The sequence below is a fragment of the Sarcophilus harrisii genome, chromosome 1, assembly GCF_902635505.1.
Source record: "Sarcophilus harrisii chromosome 1, mSarHar1.11, whole genome shotgun sequence".
In the NCBI taxonomy this organism is placed as follows: Eukaryota; Metazoa; Chordata; class Mammalia; order Dasyuromorphia; family Dasyuridae; genus Sarcophilus; species Sarcophilus harrisii.
The window spans coordinates 480,523,992-480,545,646 of record NC_045426.1 but is presented as its reverse complement, the minus strand read 5'-3'; the positions used below and the strand labels follow the sequence as shown (position 1 = coordinate 480,545,646).

The window sequence follows — 21,655 nt, the reverse complement described above, 5'->3', positions numbered from 1 at the left end:
TCATGTTTACCTGTACATTGTGATTTGGGCAAAAGTGGTCAGACAATGTCATGTTACTAATAGTAAATTTGATGACTGTTATTAGTAACAAACATGTAAAACCAGTTGCTAAAACTTCGGACTATGACACTAGTTTGAATATTCAGGTCAATCCACTAAGAGAATCCTAGGCTTTCAAGTTCAGAGGTAGAAGAGTCTCAGAGGCTATCTTGTTCAACTCCTTCATTTTACAGTTGAATAAATTGGTATTGGAGAAGTAACTGATTTGTTCTTGTCATGGGGACAGTGTTTCAAGTGGAATTTGAATCCTTTGACCTCTGGCTATTGATACAATGCTCTTTCCACAAAAAAAGTTCAAAGTAATTACTGCTTTATAAACTATAAACTCTCCAAGGAGAGAGAGCCTTGGGAACTCCTATTCTTAATCTCAGGCAATGATCAGGTAATTAGGGGTAAATATGATAAGTGAAAGGGTGAATTGCTCTTGTGTAGTGAGGGTAAGTAAAGAGGAAGTTTAGGGAAGGGGAGACAGGCTGAAGTAAATATCTGAACTCGTACTTTTTTGTTTTTGCTTTTTTTTTTCCTTTTGCTTTAGAATTGTTTATTGCTTATAATCAAAGATAATTTAATAAGCCATTTTTTTCTTTCTATAGAAATATTGCCTGCTATAAGATGTGAATTTATAACAGGCAGAAGCTATATTTCATAGATCTCATTTTGAACATAGCAGGTGCTGAGCAAAAACTAATGAAGAAACCTATGTATAGTTAGTTAAATAAATAATAGTTAAGTAAATCATCCACTGACTGACTCCATGAACACCCTGAGGTAACTTTTACTTAGAAGGTTGAATAATTAGAATTATAATGATAGACTATTAGAGCAGGAAGCATCTTTGAAAATAGTAGTTGAAAACTTTTACAAATGATAAAAGGGAGGCACAGTTTGGACCCACTGTAGTCCATTTCTTGATGTGATCTTCTGTCTTTTTTCCTCATATGTCTGATGTGTTCCCTTAGAGGCACATTCCAGAGCACTTTTTTTCCCAATTTGGAGAGAGTTAGGTATGAATTTGTAAGCAGATTTGGAAGGAACTTCAACCTGGAATCTAATTTTCAGTGTGAACATTTAAGCTTCAGAAATCAAGAAACTATCAATCTGGGCATATTTTTTTGTAATTGTTCATTGTCTAGATTTAAGAAAGCAAAGGAGAAAAATATTAATGCAGGTTAAACTTAAAATTGTGTAATTTGCACAGGATATTTTTTCCTCCCTCTGTCTCAAATATTTACCAGCACACTCCTGAACCTGTCCCATTCTTCCTAGGTGTCTTGGCAGGATGTAAAATGACATGCTATATTTTTAGCGTATTGGTACTTGTGATTGCCTTTTGCCTCAGTTTCCCTCTTGACAAATGTGGTTAGGAATGAAGTCATGTAAAAGCAGAGTGTTTTGCTATCATGTCCTTTTTCCCCTTCATATGTATGGGTGACTAATATTTCATTTAGCATTGATTTATTAAGACAATTTTCCAAATCTTGACTGTAGTTTAAATTGTAGGATATGAAAAAAAATACTGAGCTTTTGATGGTTTCATCTATTGATATTAAGTACACTCACCTGTGAAATTTTTTATTTTAAAGCTAGGGACTTCAAGTGTTCCATCTCTTTTTTGTCTTCATCCAGGTTCAGGTTTCTTTATGCACTTTAATCGCAGCTCTGTGAATGAGGGGGGAAAGGCAGTTCTAGAAAGCCGAATATTATATCCTAAGAGAGGGTTTCAATGCTTGCAATTTTATTACTACAATAGTGGTAATGAAGATGACAAGCTCAAAATCTACGTCAGGAAGTATACTTCAGAAAATGATAATGGATCTCTTACTCTGGTGGATGAAGTGAAAGGTATGAGATTTCATCTTTGGATAGTTAACCTTGATTGTAATATGAGACCTTCTGTAGCTTTTTGCTTCCCTCATTTAACACATTTGGGCCTTTCCACTTTTATAACACTGTGCTTTGGTCTTCTGATGGTGTGAGATGCTTGGGGATTCTCAGCTGGAAGAGACTCTAATGATTATCTGGTCCAGGGTTTTCATTTCTTCTTTGTTCATGTTTGTGATATCAAACATCTGTTTCTTTGCCTAAGATGTATGTGTGTGTGTGTGTGTACATATACATATATATATATATATATATATATATATATATATATATTAACAAATTAGAGAACAAGCACTTGACCTAAAGGTCTTGCAGTTAACAAGAGACTGAGGGATCCTGTCTAGAATTTTTACATGGAGGGCTTGAGGTTAAATCTCAAACTGCTGCCATTTGAATAATTTAGGATCCAGGAATGCTGAAACCTGATGAACTCTGGAAATCCTTTTAGTTTAGTATAGAGAGTGGCTATAATTGGGGGAAATCTGTCTTGATAGGTAAGCATCTCACTGAGTACCAGTACTTTATTTTATTTGATTTTGGTTTGCACCTATGGGGTTGCTGTTTGTAGGAGACTTCTGATAAGTAGTAAGCCCTTTCCTCCTTCACCAATCTAAATCAACCGTAACATGAACACTGGGAAGTAAATTATTTGGATCAGAGAGTGGATGGAACCATGATATAGTACATTATTGATTTTGAATTATCAGTTAGTTGTGAACTATTCTTATTCAATATGACTAATTGTCTTACTTTGAAAAGCCAACAGTTCTCTTCTATTACAGATGTATCCATTGGGACTTGGCAACTCTATCATGTACCATTGGCAGTTACCACCAAATTCAGGGTGGTGTTTGAAGGAACACGAGGCATTGGCACTTCATCTGGTGGTCTCTCCATTGATGACATCAACCTCTCAGAAACACGCTGTCCTCATCATGTGTGGAAGATAAGCAATTTTACACAACTCAGTAATTCAGAAGAAACTCTCATTAGCCCTCCATTTTATTCTCCTTCAGGCTATGCCTTTGAGGTTCAATTAAACATAAAGGATCAGACTGATGTAAGGATATATTTCTCCCTGATCTCTGGAGCCAATGATGAACAATTACAGTGGCCATGTCCATGGCAACAAGCCACAATGACACTATTAGATCAAAATCCTGATATTCGTCAGCGCATGTCCAATCAGAGGAGTGTGACTACAGATCCATTCCGGACAATTGGTTGGTGAATTATTTTTCTTTATTCCTGGCCCTACATACTTTTAATACTGGGAAGCAAGGGAGGGAGAAAGGAAGTAGGAAGGGTTGAAAATGGCACTAATTGCTGATCAGCTAATATGGACTATCGGTTTGGTATAAAATTCCAGAATTATTGGAGAAATGGAGCAGTGATTGTGGCAAAGTGAGTGTCAAAAATGGTGGGCAGCAAAATTTCTTAACAGAGAAACTTGGAATGAGAAGGGTGTCCATATGAGAAGTAAAAATTAGGACAGGATAGAGGTATGAAGATAACCACTTTCCCCAATTAATTCTCAGTCTTTGATTTATGTCCCACTCCTGTTTCCTGGTTATTTCTTTTTCCTGATTATCCTAGATGTCACTCAACTGGTTGGATATGATAATAATATAAATCACTACTTGAATAGAAGGGATCTGATTAATAAATGGTTGTTGAATGAATGAATTGGGTTATACAGGGGCAAAAGGAGAAAGAATGACATTGGGGGAGGGGAATTTAATTTAGTCATTGAAAAGTTCTAAGGATTGGTCCATGCTGTGACCATTATGCCTGTAGTTTTAAAAATGTATGGTAGAGAATAAACTTGACTGTCATTAAAATTTTTTTTTTTGTTTTTTGACCTATTTGTTTTTAACATTCATTTTTTTCTGGTCCTTTTTTTGGTCATGGTCTTCAGGTAGACCAATTTTTTTTTTTTTTTTTTTTTTTTTTTTTTTGCTGAGGCAATTGGGGTTAAGTGATTTGCCCAGGATCATACAGCCAGGAAGTTAAGTGATTGAGGTCAGATTTGAACTCAGGTCCTCTTAATTTCAGGGCTGGTGCTCTATCCACTATACCAATTAGCTGCTCCTAGATCAATAATTTTTAAATTTTCTCTCCTGGATCTATTTTCCAGGTTGGTTATTTTTCTAATGAGGTACTTTACATTTTCTTTCTTTCTTTTTTCTTTTTTCATTCTTTTTAGTTTGTTTGACTGATTCTTGATGTCTCATAGAATCATTAGCTTCCATTTGCACAAATCCCTCCCTTCTCCATAGATCTGATAGATAAACTATCCCTTGGTCTTCTAATTTGCTTATAATACCACTCTTGATGTCTAAATCATGTACCCATTTTGATCTTATTTTGGTATGGGATGTGTGATACAGGTCAATGCCAAGTTTCTGACTTATTATTTTCCAGTGCTCCCAGCAATTTTTGTCACATAGTGAGTTCTTATCCTAGAAATGGAATATTTGGGTTTACTATAGTCATTGATTATTGTGTCATATGTATTTAACCTAAATCTAATCTATTTCTTAGCACCAGATGGTTTTGACTCAATTATCTATAAAGTCAGTAATTTTTTTGAGGAGATATTTCACACTTTCTCTATTTTTTTCATTTCTTTGATTTTTGCTTTATTATTTCTTCACGTCTCATAGAATCATTAGTTTTCACTTAATTCTAATTTTTAAACAATCATTTTCTCAAGTGAGCTTTTGTATTTCATTTTTCATTTGACCAAGACTATTTTTAAAGGAATTATTTTCATCATTGAAGTTTTGTATCTCTTTTACCATTTGGTCACTTCTGGTTTTTAATACTTTATTTTCTTCAATGTTTTTTTTTGTCCCATGCTTTAAGCTTTTTCATATTGTTGTTTTCAGAGCTAGTTTTGGGAGACTGGCAGTTTTTGGTTATCCAAGATGTGATCTGGAGAGAGATGGGATTATTACTCTCCTACTCTGCACCCAAGAAAGGCCTCTGTTCCTTTGTCACTTTAAGCAATACTGATCCCCAGGGCCCCTACTTTCTTAGAACTGAAAGTAATACTGTTTCTCAGGGACTTGCTCTGTTGGGGCTTACATTTTCACCCAGAAACCATTATGACCTGTAATTGAGTATGTTCACTAGAGTTGCCAAACCTGGTCCTGTCCCCAGTGCTAGCGAAGGGGTCTCCAGCAATCTTTTTCTGACCAGTTGTTTGATCCTTTTATTATATCTGATTTGAGGGCTTCTGAAGGTAATATTGTGGCTATTGCAGGCTACCTTCAACTCACACAGCTAGTGTTGCTCCCAAGTGAAGTCTGAGTTGTCTCATCTCAACCTTTGTAGGCTCTGCCACTGCAAAATTAGATTTGATACATTATTTTAAAGTTGTTTAGAGAAGAGTATTGAGAGAGTTTTTCTGTAATGTTTCCTATACTCATCATCATCTTTATTATTTTTAATATATCTTATGGAAACTTGATGAAAGAAGGAGGGTATTTCAAACAATTACTGGTAACCTAAAGTTTGAACTTTATTGTAAAAAGTCCAAATTTCTGTGGTAGAGAAAGTAGGAGACATTATAATCTTAAAGGGAAACAGATGTAGAGAACCCATATGCAAAAAGCCTCCCTCACCACAGATAGAGAAAGTAGATAAATAGAGAGCAGCAGATAAGCACTTATTATGTGCCAGGCACTATGCTAAGAGCTGGGGATTCAAATACAAGCAAACAAGAAGGTCCTTACTATCAAGACCTTCCATTCTAATGGAAAAAGACAACACAGAAAGGGGAACCAGAGAGTGAAGATTGGAGGAGAAAAGTGTACCAGGTAGATAGGATAGCTGGGAAGAAGATAGAAAAAGTTGTCAAAATAGTTGAGATAGGAGTGAAGTGAGCATGGCTTAGTCCCCTCTAGGAAATGATGTTCTGAAATAAAAGAAAAAATAAATGAAATAAATGAAAATTCTTTTACATGGAACAATGACCCAGAGATAATGAGTAGTCACATCTTTCCAGAGAGCAATGCTTCCTACCTCCAGTATTTCTCCCATGATCCAGTGTAACTGAGCACTGGACTCAGTACAGAGCAAGAATAGAAGGTGAGTTGTCAGTCTAAAGAAACAGAAGGCATCATCTTTAGAGCCACATAAGGGAATGAAGTTGTCTTTTATGGAGTGAGTATTGATTCCTTTGTGATTTCTTCAACCCATTTTGGGTGCTTCTAAGTAACTAAAATAAGTCATATTGGGGTCAGATCTTAAGGCATAATGGAAATAGTATTCCCTGTATGTTCTTGGGCAAATCATATTACTTTACTGCACCTCAGTTTCCTCATTTTTAGAATGAGTGTTTGGTATGGACTTTCTCTAAGATCATTTCTGATTCTAAATATAGAAGCCTTTGATCCAAAAATGAATAACAGTATAAGTGTACTTTCTATACTAATTGGTCCAATTAGAAAAAAATCCACCCAGAATAAAAAAAATAAATCAAATGGTTAATTCCTTTTTGAGCATAAGGTATATTTCTGAAATTCTCTTATGTGAATCATAAACACAGGAATAGACATAGGAAATAGTTTCCTTTCATCTGTTCAGTATACTCCAGAGGACTCACTGAGTTCTGGGTTTTTTTTCTTTTGAGTTTATATTGGGAAAAATGGAGTTCAGTAGTACCATAGGCAAAATTGTGAAGTTAAGTAAAATTAAAATTTTAAGATAATCTCTTCTTTTATATCCTTCCTATTTGGTCCTTTTTGGGTTCTACCCAGTATTCTCTAAATGCCCCTGGTTGACTTGGGTCCCCTATTTCCAAGCCTTTTTTTTTTGGTCATATTCCCTCAGAACTTTGTGCCCCAGAAAGTAACAATCAATTGATCTAACTTAATTAAACAAAATAAATTAATTCACACTAATATGTTATTCTACAAAGCTATCATAAGTCCTTAATCCACTTAAAACAAGCATGTCTCCAGAAAGCTCCTAAAAAGCACTTCCAATGGTGGGAATTATAACAGGTCAGTGGAGTACATATTTTGGGATAGGATTTTTGGCAAATTTCCAGTTATCACCAGCTCAAACTATAGAATGGATCAGTTCTGTTTACTGTTCTTTCCTTCAGACTCAAGTGCAGTAACAATCTCTACAGATCTGACAGAGAAAATATCCTAGTCTGTAAGCATCATTTAATTGCTTGATCATCCTAACTTTATGCTTAGACTTTGTGCCTTTGCTTGTTTTTCTAGTCTCACAAAAACCTGACCTTACTGGACATGACCTATAAATATGAATTGTTTTTTCAGATAATAATAATGAAATATTTATTTGGGACAAGCCCTCCAAGGTAGGAGAGCCAGCAATTTTCCCTAATGGAACAGCCTACAGCAGAGGTCCAAAAGCAGGTTATGTCTACATAACCCACCAAAGGATGAGAAGCAGAGATTTTATCAAAGGAGATAATGTTTATATGCTTCTGACCATGGAAGGTATGTCAATACAAGATGATTCTCCGGTAGAGGATATTTTTCTTTATTACAATAGGTGACTTACTGTATAATACATGTATTCTATTTTCAGGTGTTTGAGATGTGTTCTTGGGAGAAAAGGATAGGGGAAGGGATGGGAAGATCAAGAGACATTTCTAGATCTTCTTGAGAGGTTTACAGTATGAATCAAATAATTTAGCTGTAGCTCAGTGAAAGTTTCTAGAGTAAGGACAAACATGTCCAAATTATGTAGATCTTGCAACTAGTCAACTGCAAGACAGGACTGCATGTAGGAAAGACCCCAAGGCTCCCAAGTTTTGGTCTCAACCCTGCTATTAATTCACCATATGACTTAGTAGTATACTTCTTTTAGTCTCAACTTCAATTTTCCCATCTTCAATGTGGGAAGTTGGACTAGATTATCTCTAGGGTCTCTTTCACCACTAAAGTTCTGTGAAATTTATTTTAATAGCTAATAAAACTGTAACTATTGATTATCCTGTTGAGGATAATACACATAAACTTGGAAAGGGATTGATTGTTTTAGGTTTATTGTAGAAAGATTAAGAAAAAAGGCTATTATATATATTTTATGATATATCTTATGTCTAAAAAACCTGAAACCTGAAATTAGGGAGTCTAAATCTGAGGTCTCTGATTTTTAAAAAAGATTTTGATTACTGTGTTTCAATGTAATTATTTTCATTTGTATTCTATATTTCATTTTATGCATTTAATGTATTGCAAGAAATAATCCCTAGGCTTTACCAGACTGTCGGAGAAACAAAAAAATTAAGAACTCCTAGTCTATTAAAGTTACCTGTATCCTAAAACATTCATTTTTTAAAAAATGCTTTTTATTGATACTTTAAATATTTTCTAAACACTTTTATTTATGGAAGCTTTTATCCATGTTATATAGATATACACATATATACATATACATATGCACACACATACATAGGGTTGTTATTGTTCAGTTGTAGCACACTCTGTGTGACCCCATGGATTTTTGTCCATCAGGTTTTCTTGGCAAAGATATTGGGGTAGTTTGCCATTTCCTTCTCTAATGTATCCCCATTTTACAGATGAGGAAACTGAAGAAAATGGGGGTAAGTGGGTTTGCTGAGGTTCACACAGGTATTAAGTGTCTGAGGCTGCATTGAACTCCCAGCTCCAGGCCTGGTGTTTTTATCTATTGCATCATCTAGGTGTACAAGTCACTTACCCTCATTTATCTCAGTTTCCTTATCTGTAAAATTAGATGGAGAAAGAAATGGCAAACTGCTCTAGTATCTTTTCCAAGCAAATTCCAGAGGGGTCAAGAAGAATAGTAAACAACAATACACAAACATTTGTATGTTTTTCTTTGCCTATACCTCTGGTAGTAAAAAATTTCCATTTTTTATTAAAACAGCTGAGCTCTGGAGAGTTGATAAATGTATATTAGTGCTCTAAAAGATCCATGATTTCAGCCTGTTGGGTGCACTGTCTCATTGATATGAATTATAACCCTTATGTATCTTATTAGGTAATTTTATGAGTTTCTGTATCGAATAAAATCATTACTTGGTACTTGGTCTTCTGATGCTGAGCTTCTCCAAATTTAGCTAGGCTGGACTTTGAGCAATGGACCCACTGTGAGCTTTTTTAGCTGGGTAATAAGTGGAATGGTAAACATTTAACAACTGGCTATTAAGAAAATAAATGTATGTAAAACATGTTTAAGGTTAATTTGTATTATTAATATTTCTCCATTACTTTTTAAAACTATACAATCAACCAAAAAATAAGGCAAATCCTGATTTATAGCTTTTGTTGGTTTCTGAAGTGTAAATGCTCATAATAAAAAATTTAGCAATCACTTTTTATGAGCTGGTTTGAGCTGGCTCCAGTACACCTCTGAACCTGCCAGAACTTGTATTTTATTGATGTTACCGTTGGCTATCCTGCATCATCTCTGTATCATGATGAGATAGAGTATATTTCAGGCTTCAATTTCAATAGTTTTCATGTTTTGCTAATTAGAGCCATAATTTTTTTAATGTTATATATAACTTATGAGAAGCTGGCATGGGAGTGAAGAAGACCTGGATTTAAATTTTGTCTCCTCCCCCTATTGACCATGTGACCTTGAATTAGGTCCTTAATTTCTTAGTGCTCCAGGAATCTCTTCAAGATAAAAAGTTAGAGAATAGATGTAGATCTATATTGTTAAAGGGAGGTTGCTTTGTACATTAATTAAATTATAGGTCTCTACTAAATCACACATTATATCTTGGGTCCTGTCTGGGTCTTGGTTTCCTCATCTGTAAAATGAGGATGGGACTTTCTATTATTTAAGGTTTTGGCTCTAATATGTTATAACTTTTTAATCTTCCTGACTTGAATTAATAAGAAGAGATCTTGTGAAAGCAAGTGACTCAGTTCAAAGTACTGGGGGTATTATGATTTTCACATATTTGACAGAAACAAATTTAAATCATATCTATGGCATTCATCCCTTTGCTTTTGTTGGTTTCATCTCCTGGAGGGAGGCTATAGGCAATAAAAGTAACAATTTCATCAGTTCTACTAGATCCTGTATAAATTGCACATTTATAATTTCACCTTTCATCCCAAGTGCCTGGCACAAAGCAGGTGCTTAAAAAACAGGTGCTTTCTGATTGATTAATAAAAGCAGGTAAAAATGTATTAACTCTGAGCATACACAGAACTTTCCCCACTCTGTCAGTTTTCCCACTCTGAAACTTTCTGAAACATACAGCATGATTGTCTGCATTGGAAGGTTCATTTCTTCTACAATATCCTTTTTAAGGGGTCATCTAGCCTTCTCTTGAAAATCTCCAGCATTGGGGAACTCAGTTGCTAGTACCTCACCTTTCAGATGGTCTTCTGTTTATATCTTCTACTTATCTAGTTATCTACATGTTTTCTATTCTTTCCTTTAGAATATATATTCTTTGATCGTAAAGACATTTAATATTTCTCTATATTTCCCTGGCACTTGTCACCATGCCTGGCACATTTTAAATACTTAAATACATCTTGACTAATTAACTATGTCTCCATTTCTCAATGGCTCTAAGTGTTCCACCATATCCATATTTCAAAAACTTAAGATTTCATGGTTATTGAAACAGAAACCAACTATTCATGAACCATTTTCTCTTTTAGATATATCACATCTCATTTCTACTGAGCCTTCACCTACCCCCTCCCAGAGACCAACCAATTCTTCTGAGGTATCACCTGGTCCAACGAATCCTCAAACAAATCTCTGTGCGAATGTCACCTGTCAGAATGATGGCATCTGTGTTATCCGCAATGACAAAGCAGAATGCAGGTAAAAAGACAGCTTGTATCTCTAGACATAATTTGATTTATATGGCTTCTTTGTGAAGTGCATCCAATTGTAAAAAAGAGCTTTGGCAATTGATGAAAGGCATCTTTCCATGTCTTTAACCCATGTAACACTGCCATATAATATTCAAAGAATCTTAATATCATAAACTTATGGCTGGAATGGTGTCATTGAATTTAGGGCTCTGATTTTACATATGAAGAAATTAAGGTCCATAGAGGGTCCACAGTTAAAAGAGGTAGAGTCGGGATTTGAAGTCAAATCCTTGATTCTAAATACAGTGTGTTTCTACTGCAGGTGCCATTGCATTGTTGTGTAATATATTTAATGTCCATCAAGAGCTAATAATGAAGAGACTCATATTGCTCATGAAATAATGAAAAAAAAACAATCCACCAAGTTTTAATTCAAATAAGTTCTTTTTGCTTTATAAAGAAAGTTTATTTTTATTTAAATAAAATTGTCATTTTTGCCATTGTTTTGAAAAAAATTTCTTCTCATTGAAATAATTACTTTTTTTGGGTAGGGATTGTAAAAGTGTTATAGTAGTATAGTCCCAGGTACTTTTTAAAAAACTTATCCTCCCCAAATGAAATTAATAAAAAATTGTGACAATACAATCTAGAAACTGTTACTCCCTTTTACTTCAAACATATTAACTAGATCTTCCTCTATGTTTTGCCCACTAACTATAGGTGTCACTGATTATGAGTGGCCCACTTAACCTGCAAAACTTTGTTCTGGCTCCTCTTCTCTTTTTCTCTGATACTATCTCTCAGTAATTTCTCCAGGTCCCATAAGTTCAATTAAATTCCTGCTGAGGATACTTGGATTTAATTATCCAGTCCTATCCTGTGTTCTGACTTCCAATCTGACATTGCCAATGTGAGATATTTCAAATTGTATGTCCCATAGACATATCCAATTAAACATATTAAAAAATAGGCCTTATTATTTTCCCCCAAACTCTTTCCTTTTACCAACTTTCAGTTATTGCCAAGAACAATATACTCCTTTTAGTCATTCAGGCTTTGAACCATATTATTCTTGACTCCTAACATGTAATCACCCCAAAGTGAAAAGGGAAGAACATGTTTGAAACGATAAACATTTCCCAGTCTTAATATATGTTTTTGGAACAGTACAAAGGAAAATGATAAGCAGTGTAGCCTGTTGGATGAAGAACTTTCTTTAAAACCAGGAAGACTTGATTGTTTCAAGTCCTATCTCAGATGAGTATTGACTATACAACCCCTAGTAGGTCATTTGACTTCTCAAAGATTTAGAGTTTAGATAACAGATAACATTTAGAGGCTCTGGGTTCTGGAGAAGGAGCTGATCTGGATCAGTAGAGAGTTTCTTCATCTGATTGAGACTTCTTTTTATCAATAAAATACCAAAGTTAGTCACTATCCCTATCTTAAAAACTATATAATTATAATTTTAGAAAATATCTAAACAAACATATTTATACAATGTTAATAACAGAATTCAATATAAATATATTGAATTTATATTGCTAATATAATATAATAAATTATATATAATATATATTATATATAATATAATATATAAATAGAATAATTACTAGTAAATAAATTAAAATAATTAAATATGCAAATATTCAAAATTTAATTATTAATAGATGGATAATAATAATATAATTCAGTATCAGTATAATAAAAGGCATATCACCCTAAGGCAGCTATAAAAATTTAATACTTGCTTGTCAAAAAGGAAGAAGATTGATAGATATTTTCAGAGCACAGGATCCATAAATCAGTCAACAAGTATTTATTAAGCAACTGCTTTGTGTCAGACACTTTGCTAAGTGACACAAAGTAGTTACTTAATAAATACTAAGTATACAAGTGCACATAATAAAAGAATCCTTACTCTTAATAAACTCATATTATAATGACAGAGATAATAATTATATGTAAAAATATACACAGCAGAAACATACAATGAATAAATAAAAATATATTTGAATGGGAGATCATTTGCTAGTAGTTGGGAAGATCAGGAAAGATTTTACAGAGAGGATAGTGCATAAGCAGTATCTTACAGGAAGGAGAGGTCTCTGTGAGCTGGAGATGAGGAAGGTGAACATTCAGGCACAGGGAAGGGCCAGAGGTGAGAAATGAAGTACTGTGTATGAGGAATAGAGAGAAGCTACTTTGGCTAGATCTCACATGGCAGATGGGGGAGTACTATACAATGAAGTTGGCAATAGTAGTTGGGGCCAGATGGTACCAGACTTCAAATGTTAATCAAAGGAGTTTATAATGTGATCCACAGTCAATAGGAGGCCTTGGAATTGGTTAAGTCAGGGAGTCACAAAATTTACATGTAAGGAAAGTTAGTCTGGCAGTAGTGTGTAGGATGTACTGATGAGAGACATGGGACAGGGAGACCAATTAAATGATTGTTGAAGTATCAAATTCTGACTGGCATTTATTGTCTATATGACACTGGGCAGGTCACTTCAACTCCATGGACCTCAGTTTTCTCCTCCATGAAATGAGGGGTTCAATTCCATTATCTCAAAATTCTCTTCTAGCTCAAAATTCTCTGATTCTTCCCATACAATGAGTTCTTTTGGATATACCACACTGTGCTTTCTTGAAGGGAAAAGATCACAACTGAATAACATATACACAGCATGATATGTGCATATATGTATGTTTGTGTATGCATGTGTGTAGAAATGTCCTTGCAGAGATTTCTAAAGATAACAGTCTCATTCATTAGTTAAATTTTTTTTTTTTGATTCTTGGAGTTTTTCTAGTAGCAGCTGGAGGGCAATTTCATTCTCTCTGATTCACTACATTCCTATGGTTTCCATAACAGAGCTCAGCCTATGAAAATTTGGGACTTGTCTTAGGTTTAAATCTATTCACCACTTGTCCCTTTACTGGCTGTTTTGGCCCCTTATAACTTGCTGCAACTTTCCACAACACAGGATAGGGATGACATATATCTCTCTTTGTCTTGAAGAGACTCTTAATACCATAGTCAGACATAACACAATTAAAAAATTTCAGCTCACATAATACATTATTTCCCACTTATCTTTCCTGCTTTGAAGTTAGTGACTCTCTGCATGTAGTAAGCATGTTGAATGTTAACCAAATAAGTACATCTTGCTACAATATTTCAAGTCCAATTTCTTATTCTCTAGATGTCAATCAGGTAAAGAGTGGTGGTATTCTGGAGACAGATGTGAGACTAAAGGCTCTACCAGGGACACCATAGTTATAGCAGTTTCGTCCACTGTGGCTGTATTTGCTGCTATGCTGATAGTGACTCTTGTGAGTGTCTACTGTGTTAAGAAGAAGTACAGTAAAGGAAGAAATACCAATACATCAAATATAACCTTAGAAAATGTAAGTATGTAATAATGTAAAAGAACAAAAATGCTAAAAGGAAGCCATATTCTGAGCCATCATAATAAAGTATAATCTTAGTCCAAGAGAATAGATAATGAAATATGTGCATCCTCTTTTAAAAAAAGAAATAGCTTTTTATTTTCAAAATACAGTATTTACCCTTGCAAAACTTTTTGTTCCAAATTTTTCTCCCTTCCTTCCTCCTACCCCTGCCCAGTTAGTAATCCAAATATATGTCAAACATGTGCAGTTCTTCTATACATATTTCCACAATTATGGTACACAAGAAAAATCAGATCAAAAAGGAAAAAAATGAGAAAGAAAACAAAAAGCAAGCAAACAACAACAGAAAGATGAAAATACTATGTTGTGATTCTCATTCAGTCCCTACAATTCTCTTTCTGGATGCAGATAGCTCTTTCCATTACAAGTCTGTTGGAATTGTGTGCCTCCTTCTTTTAGCACATGTGTGGGACAATGGAGGCAGAAAAATATTTGTGGTCATGAAAATGTTTGCTTTTATATGATTGTTTTTCTTTGTTATAAGTGAGGGTTCAGTTTTGGAGGAATACAGAGATATATCCAAAAAATTAAAAACAAATTCATCAATGAGCTTTTTTTTTTTTTAAAGACAGAGACTATAAACAAATGCTCCAAGGATTTCCTTCTAACTTTTAAGATTTTTTTACCTTCTATATGTAAAAAATTTTGATAGCTTGTAATGCTGGAGAAACTGAGGCAAGATAGAGATTAGAGAGTTTTTTAATATTTTATTTGGATTTCTGAAAGGGAGAGATTTTCTGGGACCAAAGGATCTATTTTGGTCCTAGGCCTGATGTCTCAAAGTATCCAGCATCAGCATGGAATGTGAGATTCTAATGATTTATAGATGGCTCCAGAGGTCAGGGAAAACAAAGGTAAGGGATGGAGTCTGAACACTGAGTGTGGGAATGTCTAGAAACGGACCATCAAGGGTGGGGGGGTGAGGACCATAAATTCTGATAAACTGGGAGTGAAGGGGGAGGTCACTAGAGACAGAAAGTCTGGAGCTTAGAGATAGAGGATGCCAATTAGGTATCTGAGATAGGACATCTGGAGTTTTCTTTTTTGGAATGCCAGAGTGGCCAGATCTCTACAGCCCTATTATCTCAGCCCTAATGAACAGGAAAGGAGGTTGCAACCAGGGAGACTGAGGCAGAACAATTTAGGGAAACTGTGGCACAACATGCTGATATTGTTATTCTCATTTTACAAAAGAAGGAAATGATTCAGACAGATAAGTGACTTACCTAGTGTCATACAGCTAATAAGCTTCTAAAGGAGTAGAATCTAGATCTTATAACTCTAGGCTCTAGTGGTTTCTTAAGGACATATTAAAACCAGCTCATATTATATTTTTATATTATTAAAAATGTTCAGTATGGACAATCTCAGTTATCAGCTCTTAAAAGTTTCATAGAACCTTAAAAAACAAAAAATTGATTTGGGAATGACTTTTATTTCAAATTTACATTTAAATATGGATGTATCTAATTTCCTAGGAGTTCAGACATAATAATGAAGCCATGATAGGAAGAGATGGATCATTTATATTAATTTTCTTCCTCTTTTACTATAATACTTCTTCTTTCCTCTTCAGCTTATGAAAGAGATAGATAATATGATGTCACCATTTAGAGAGAACAAAGCATGGACTTGTTAGCTGTCTTCTTCCTGGTTTTCCTGTCTGTGGACTTGTTCTTTCTTTGAGGAAAGAATAAGAGATGATGTTTTTGATTGTGTATTGGGAAGCAGTGTGGTTCAGGGGAAGGAGACTGACATGAAAGTATCTGTTTCCTTCTAGATCCAGTCCCTGATTTTTACAACCTGTGTGACCTTGGACAATTAGCTTAATCTCCTTGGGCCTGTGGGCTCAATCTCTAAAGTGAGGGAATGGGGCTAGATGGCTTCTAAAGTGCCTTTTAGTTTTAGATAACAAGCTTACTTAAAAGTCTTTCTAGTTGTCCAAACCCAGTTGGGGAAGCCTTTGGAGCTTTTCCTAAATGTTGAATGCGGGGATTGGTAACAAGTAGATACAAGGATCAAGCTAACATCTTTGTGATTAGTCTCACATAATTCACAAATTTCAAGCTCCTCTCACCCAGATTTTCATCACTGGGGTTATGTTTGATACTTCACCTCTTTCCCTCACCCCCTCAGTCACATAGATATGTTGTTTCTATCTCCACAAGAGCTCTCATATTCACCCATTTCTTTATATCCATCTTAAGTTAAGTCTTCAATAGTTCTCCCTAGACTGTTGTAACAGCCTCCTAATTGTTCTCCTTTTCTCAAGCCTCTCCTCACTCTACAACTTGATTCCACTGGAACATTGCAATCTTATTAAACATTATTCTCTTTTATGTGATTAATTTTCTACAAAATAGGTCCAGTTACTATTACTCACATATGACTCTGCATCTTTTATATCCTGGCCTTTCAGTAGCCATGTCTGGGAGGCTTCTCTTCATTTCTCTTCTGTCTTTTAGAATCTTTGGTTGCCTTTAAGATTCTGCTCAATTCTTCTTTCTACCTCCTCAGCTAAAGTTAACATATGTGTGTATATGTATGTATACACAGATATGTATAAATGTACATACTAACAAATATATGAATACATGTATGTACATATATGTATCTTTTACCTGATTTTTAGAAGGCAAGTTCCTTGAGGACAGTGACTTTTATTTTTGTCTTTGTGGTAGCAATAGAAATGGAAAACCACATGGTGAATGGATTGAAAGGGGAAGAAAAAGAATGCAAGGAGATTAATTAGGAGGCCCTGCAAGAGTCCAAGGGAAAGGTGGCTATATATAGCAGTATACTTGAAAGAGTCCTGGAACTGGAATCAGGAAGGTGTTTAATCATTTTTCAGTCATGTCTGTCTCTTTGTGACCCCATGTCTTGATAAAAATACCAGAGTGATTTACATTTCCTTCTTCAGGAAGGAGAAAACTGAGGTCACAGAGTCAGATTTGAACTCAGAAATATGAGTTTTTCTGATTCCACCCAGGACTCTATCCTCAAATCTGACCTTTGTCTGACTCAGTATCTTCATTAGTAAAATGGGAATAATTGCACCTACCTCCTAAGGTTGTTGTGAGAATTAAATTGAGATACTCTTTGTAAAATAAAATGCAAACCTTAAAGTTTTATATAAATGCTAGCTCTTAATATTAAAGTGATGAGATCTTGAATTAAGGCAATGACCATATAAATGAGAAAGGAAAGTCAACCATTCAAAAGATATTGTGAAGGTAATATCAATAAGATTTAGCAATTGATTAGATATAAGGCAATGTATTATTTAGGAAGGTTCCCATGTTATAAGCCATAGTAACTGGAAAGATGGTGCTGGTTTCAGAAGAAATGAGGAAGTTTGGAATAGGAAAAATTTAAGGGGAAGGTAATAAGTCAGTTCATATTCCACACAGTTGTCAAAGCAATTTCTTTGCCCTTGTCACAGCCCTGCTTAACAAGCTCCAGTGACTCTTTACTACTTCTAGTTTCAAATACAAACTCCTCTGTTTGTCATGCAAAGCTCTTCACAGTAATCTTGTTCTGGCTGATCTTTTCAGACTTTTCTCTCCTTCCCTTCATGTATTCTACAATCCAGCTAAATTGGTCTAATAGGTGTCTCTTACCAAAGACATTATATATTCTGCTTCTGTTCCTTTGCATAGCCTGACCTCATTCCTAGGAAACTTTTTCTTCCCACCTTCATGTCTTAGAATTTCTCAACTCCTTTAATGTTCAGTTCAAGAACCAACTTTTGCTTGAGATCTTTTCTGCCCTTGTCCTCTAGTTGCTGGTGCTTTCCCCTTAAAACGACATTGCATCTAGCACAATGTCGGTACAAAATAGGAATCTAAAGTTCAGAGTTTGGAGTTAGAAGTTCTAGGTTCAAAAATCACTTCTGATGCTTGAACCAGTAAAGTAACCTCCCTGGGTCAGTTTCCTTATTTATTAGATAAGGAAATTTTTTTCTAGATTGCCTCTGAAATCACTTTCATCTCTAGATAAAGATTCTATGAACCTATGATTGATTGGTAGAAATGGAATTTGAGATAGATTGGTCATGTTGAAGTTGAGACGCCTATGAGACATTCAGGTGAACTCACTGTAATACAGAACATTAGTTAAGGCAATAAATTAGGGATGAATATGTATATATGCATACATACATATATGTATGCATATATACATATGTAATACATACATATATATTTGAAGTCATCTGCACAGAAATGATAATTAGACAATAGGACCTGAAGAGGTCCACCCTGAACCTCAGGGTACACTTATATATTGGCTAGAAAGAGTCATATTTCTTTATCAGGTCCTGTTTTATAGTTGATTTACCTAAAGTTATAGGAGAAAACATTTCTGAGCTTATCAAAAAGCAAGGCATAGCAAAAATTTAGTTAACAGGCTTATCATTTTAAAGATAAAAATGTACCTGAAAGTTTTATATAATCTACAAATTATTTTATGGATGTTAAATCTTATGCCAAGAAATTTCATATATGCTGACACTGGATCCAGTGAGTAAATATCATGAAACTTCTTCCAGCAGATAAGATTAGAGGTTTGGTAGAGTTGAATGGAATCAAAGTCAAGACTGAGAAATGAAACTAAAGAAAAGAGGGAGAGAGGACCATTTACATTATGAAGATAGGCTAATACATTTTCCAGCAAAAGTGCAAGCTTAGTTTAGTGCTAGTTTAGGCAATAAAACAAATCATCATCATCATCATATATATGCACACACATATGAACACACACAAAACTCATTATCTTTCTCCCTAAACTCTCCTCTTTTCATATCTTCCTTGTTTCTATTAAAGGGACCATTGTTCTCTCATTCACCCAGGCTTAAAACCCTTCCATCCAAAACTTCTCACTCTCTCACTCTCCATATACTTTGAGCTTCAGGGTCCTGTAAATTCTTTCTTTGTAATATCTCTCCTATATGCCTTCTACTCTCTAATACTGCCACTAACCTGGATCAGGACTTTTTTTCAACTGACACTTGGACTACTATAATAACCTTTTGTTTGATTCCCATGCATCTATTCTCTCTCCCCTCTCTAGCCAGTTGTCAAATTGATTTTCCTAAAGCATAGGTCTGAACATCTCATTCTCTCTCCCTCCCTCTCTCTTTCCCTCCCTCTCCCTCCTTTCTTCCCTCCTTCTCTCTCTCTCTCTCTGTTTCTGTATCTGTCTCTCTCACTCACATGCACATTCCACCTTCATTCAGTAAATTCCATTGATTCCTTATTACTTCCAGAAGCAAATAAAAATCCTTTGGTTTAAAAGCTCTTCATGTTCCCATGAACATGTTCCTTTCTGATCATCTTTTTACATCTCACTCTCCTCCCAGTAATCCCATCTTTTTATATCTCCCCCTATCCTAGTACTCTGCAATCCAGTGATTTACTTCTTTGCTAATCCTCAAACAAAATACTTCATCTCCCAATTCTGAATGTTCATTTCCTGATCTTCATACCTGAAACTTTTCCTATACCTTCCAATTTTTGTCTTCCCTGACTCCCTTCAAGAGTCAACTAAAAGAGTTTCCCAATAAAAAGCCTTTCCCACTCCCCTTTAATGCTATTGCCTTCCCTTAAAGACTACCATCAATTTATCTTGCATTTGTCTCATTTATATATAGTTGTTTGTATGTTATTTCACTACATTGAGAGCAGGATAGCACAGTGCTTGGCACATAGTTGATAGGTATTTAATAAATACTTGTTAACTTGATTTGGCATAGTTATTTGAAGTAGAAAAGGCATTTAACATGTCATCTCATTTTGATCCTTACAATAACTCTCCAAGGTAAGCATATAATATAATATAATATAATATAATATAATATAATATAATATAATAATGCTTATTATTATCTTTATTTTATAATTAATATAGAAAAAAAGGGAGAAAGCGAAAATAACTTTTAAAAACAGAAGAGGGGCTACAACTCATATTTATATAATGTTTTATGATTTACAGGGATAGAAAAAGGTCTTATAAGTAGTAATATTCCAATTTTGATGGGAATATGTGAATAAGGAAGATTTAGGGGGATATCTAATAGGGATGGTAAACCAAGATCTGGGGCCATCTTGCCAAGTGAAGGATAACTATTTTAAACTTAATTGTATATTTTTCTACAAGTGAGGAATAATCTTAAATCTTATCCAGTCTTTAAACTTTCATAGCCATCTCATTGTTAATAGTGGGGATCAGATCTTAAAATGATCTGCTAAAATCTATACCTACCTTAACATTTCATAATCTATATAAAATGAACCCAACAAATCAGAACAATCATTTGGACAATCTCTCCTGCCTCATATTTTCCTTTCTTCTTTTTTGTCTCTTCTTTGCCTCTTTCATATCATGCTTTATATTGTATTCAATTTTAAGTCCCTTGAGAGTAGAAACAGATAATTTTTTTGATTTCCCCAATGCCAAGATTTAAAAAATGTTCCTTGAATTCAGTCAGTTGAATTTAGTAATTTTCAGAGGTAATGGATATGGCTAAATGCCATTATGGAATGATTCTAGAAGACTATTGATAAGGTCTTCATTTAAAAATTAGACAATTTAATTGGGGTTCATTCAAATTACAACTCGTACATTTATGAATTATGTCATATTGTTCTCTTTCCTTTCAACAGAACACATCTTTCTGAAAACATTTTGGAAGATATTAAACAGCCGCAAAATTGACAATAAAAAGAAATTGGAAAATGCTGTCCCTCCTTTTCATAGATTCACCCAGGAACAAATTTCAGCTGTGAGAAATGACAATGTTGAGAAATGGACATTTTTTGTAACTTATAATGATTTTTTTCTTCTGCTGAAAACATGTTCTCAGACAATAATTGGTAATATTGTCAATGGATTTTTATTTTTATTTTTTGTAAAAGTCATTCAATTTTGTTTTGATGTGTTTGGAAGAAATAGTTCAAGCTGTTTATGAGGAAACTCCCTGGCCACCACTGGTCTTTCCAACTCCTCAGAACTGAATTATTAAGTCACCAACCTCTATTCTTGGGGTATGAGGAATGCCATCTCTCTATAACTCCAGCCTCTGGATCATTTAGAGTCATTAGAGGTAACCTATTTCTCTGGCTGAGGATTTGGGATTGGGTTTGATAATAAATGAGATGAACACTGGATTTGGTGCCAGATTTAATGTCTTTATAACTTGAGGTGGGTGCCTCAGTTTCTTTATCTGTAGAATGAGACTATTATGATCTCTTCCACATCATATCCAATTAATTAATACATCCTGTTGAATTCACCTTTGAAAAATCTCTTTCATTCTTCTCATTTTCTTCATACCCACAAAAAGAATGAGAGCTAGAAGAAAGGATTAGAAAGGAAATTCACATTTTGGTACTAGAATTACTAAACTTTGTTCAAGC

General features: G+C 34.6%; 1 protein-coding gene across 2 annotated transcripts in view; it reads left to right on the top strand.

The window, feature by feature from the left end:
• LOC100920611 (meprin A subunit beta) overlaps positions 1 to 21,404 on the top strand; it is a 40,862-nt gene extending 19,458 nt beyond the window's left edge. For both annotated transcript variants that reach the window (XM_031946477.1, XM_031946476.1), the window contains 6 exons: positions 1,687 to 1,902; positions 2,724 to 3,164; positions 7,239 to 7,421; positions 10,599 to 10,767; positions 13,970 to 14,174; positions 20,903 to 21,404. In XM_031946477.1, the coding sequence (XP_031802337.1) occupies positions 1,687 to 1,902; positions 2,724 to 3,164; positions 7,239 to 7,421; positions 10,599 to 10,767; positions 13,970 to 14,174; positions 20,903 to 20,917 (1,229 nt within the window). In that variant the 3' untranslated portion in view covers positions 20,918 to 21,404. The remainder of the gene's footprint in view (positions 1 to 1,686; positions 1,903 to 2,723; positions 3,165 to 7,238; positions 7,422 to 10,598; positions 10,768 to 13,969; positions 14,175 to 20,902) is intronic.
• The last annotated feature ends 251 nt before the right edge of the window (positions 21,405 to 21,655 follow it).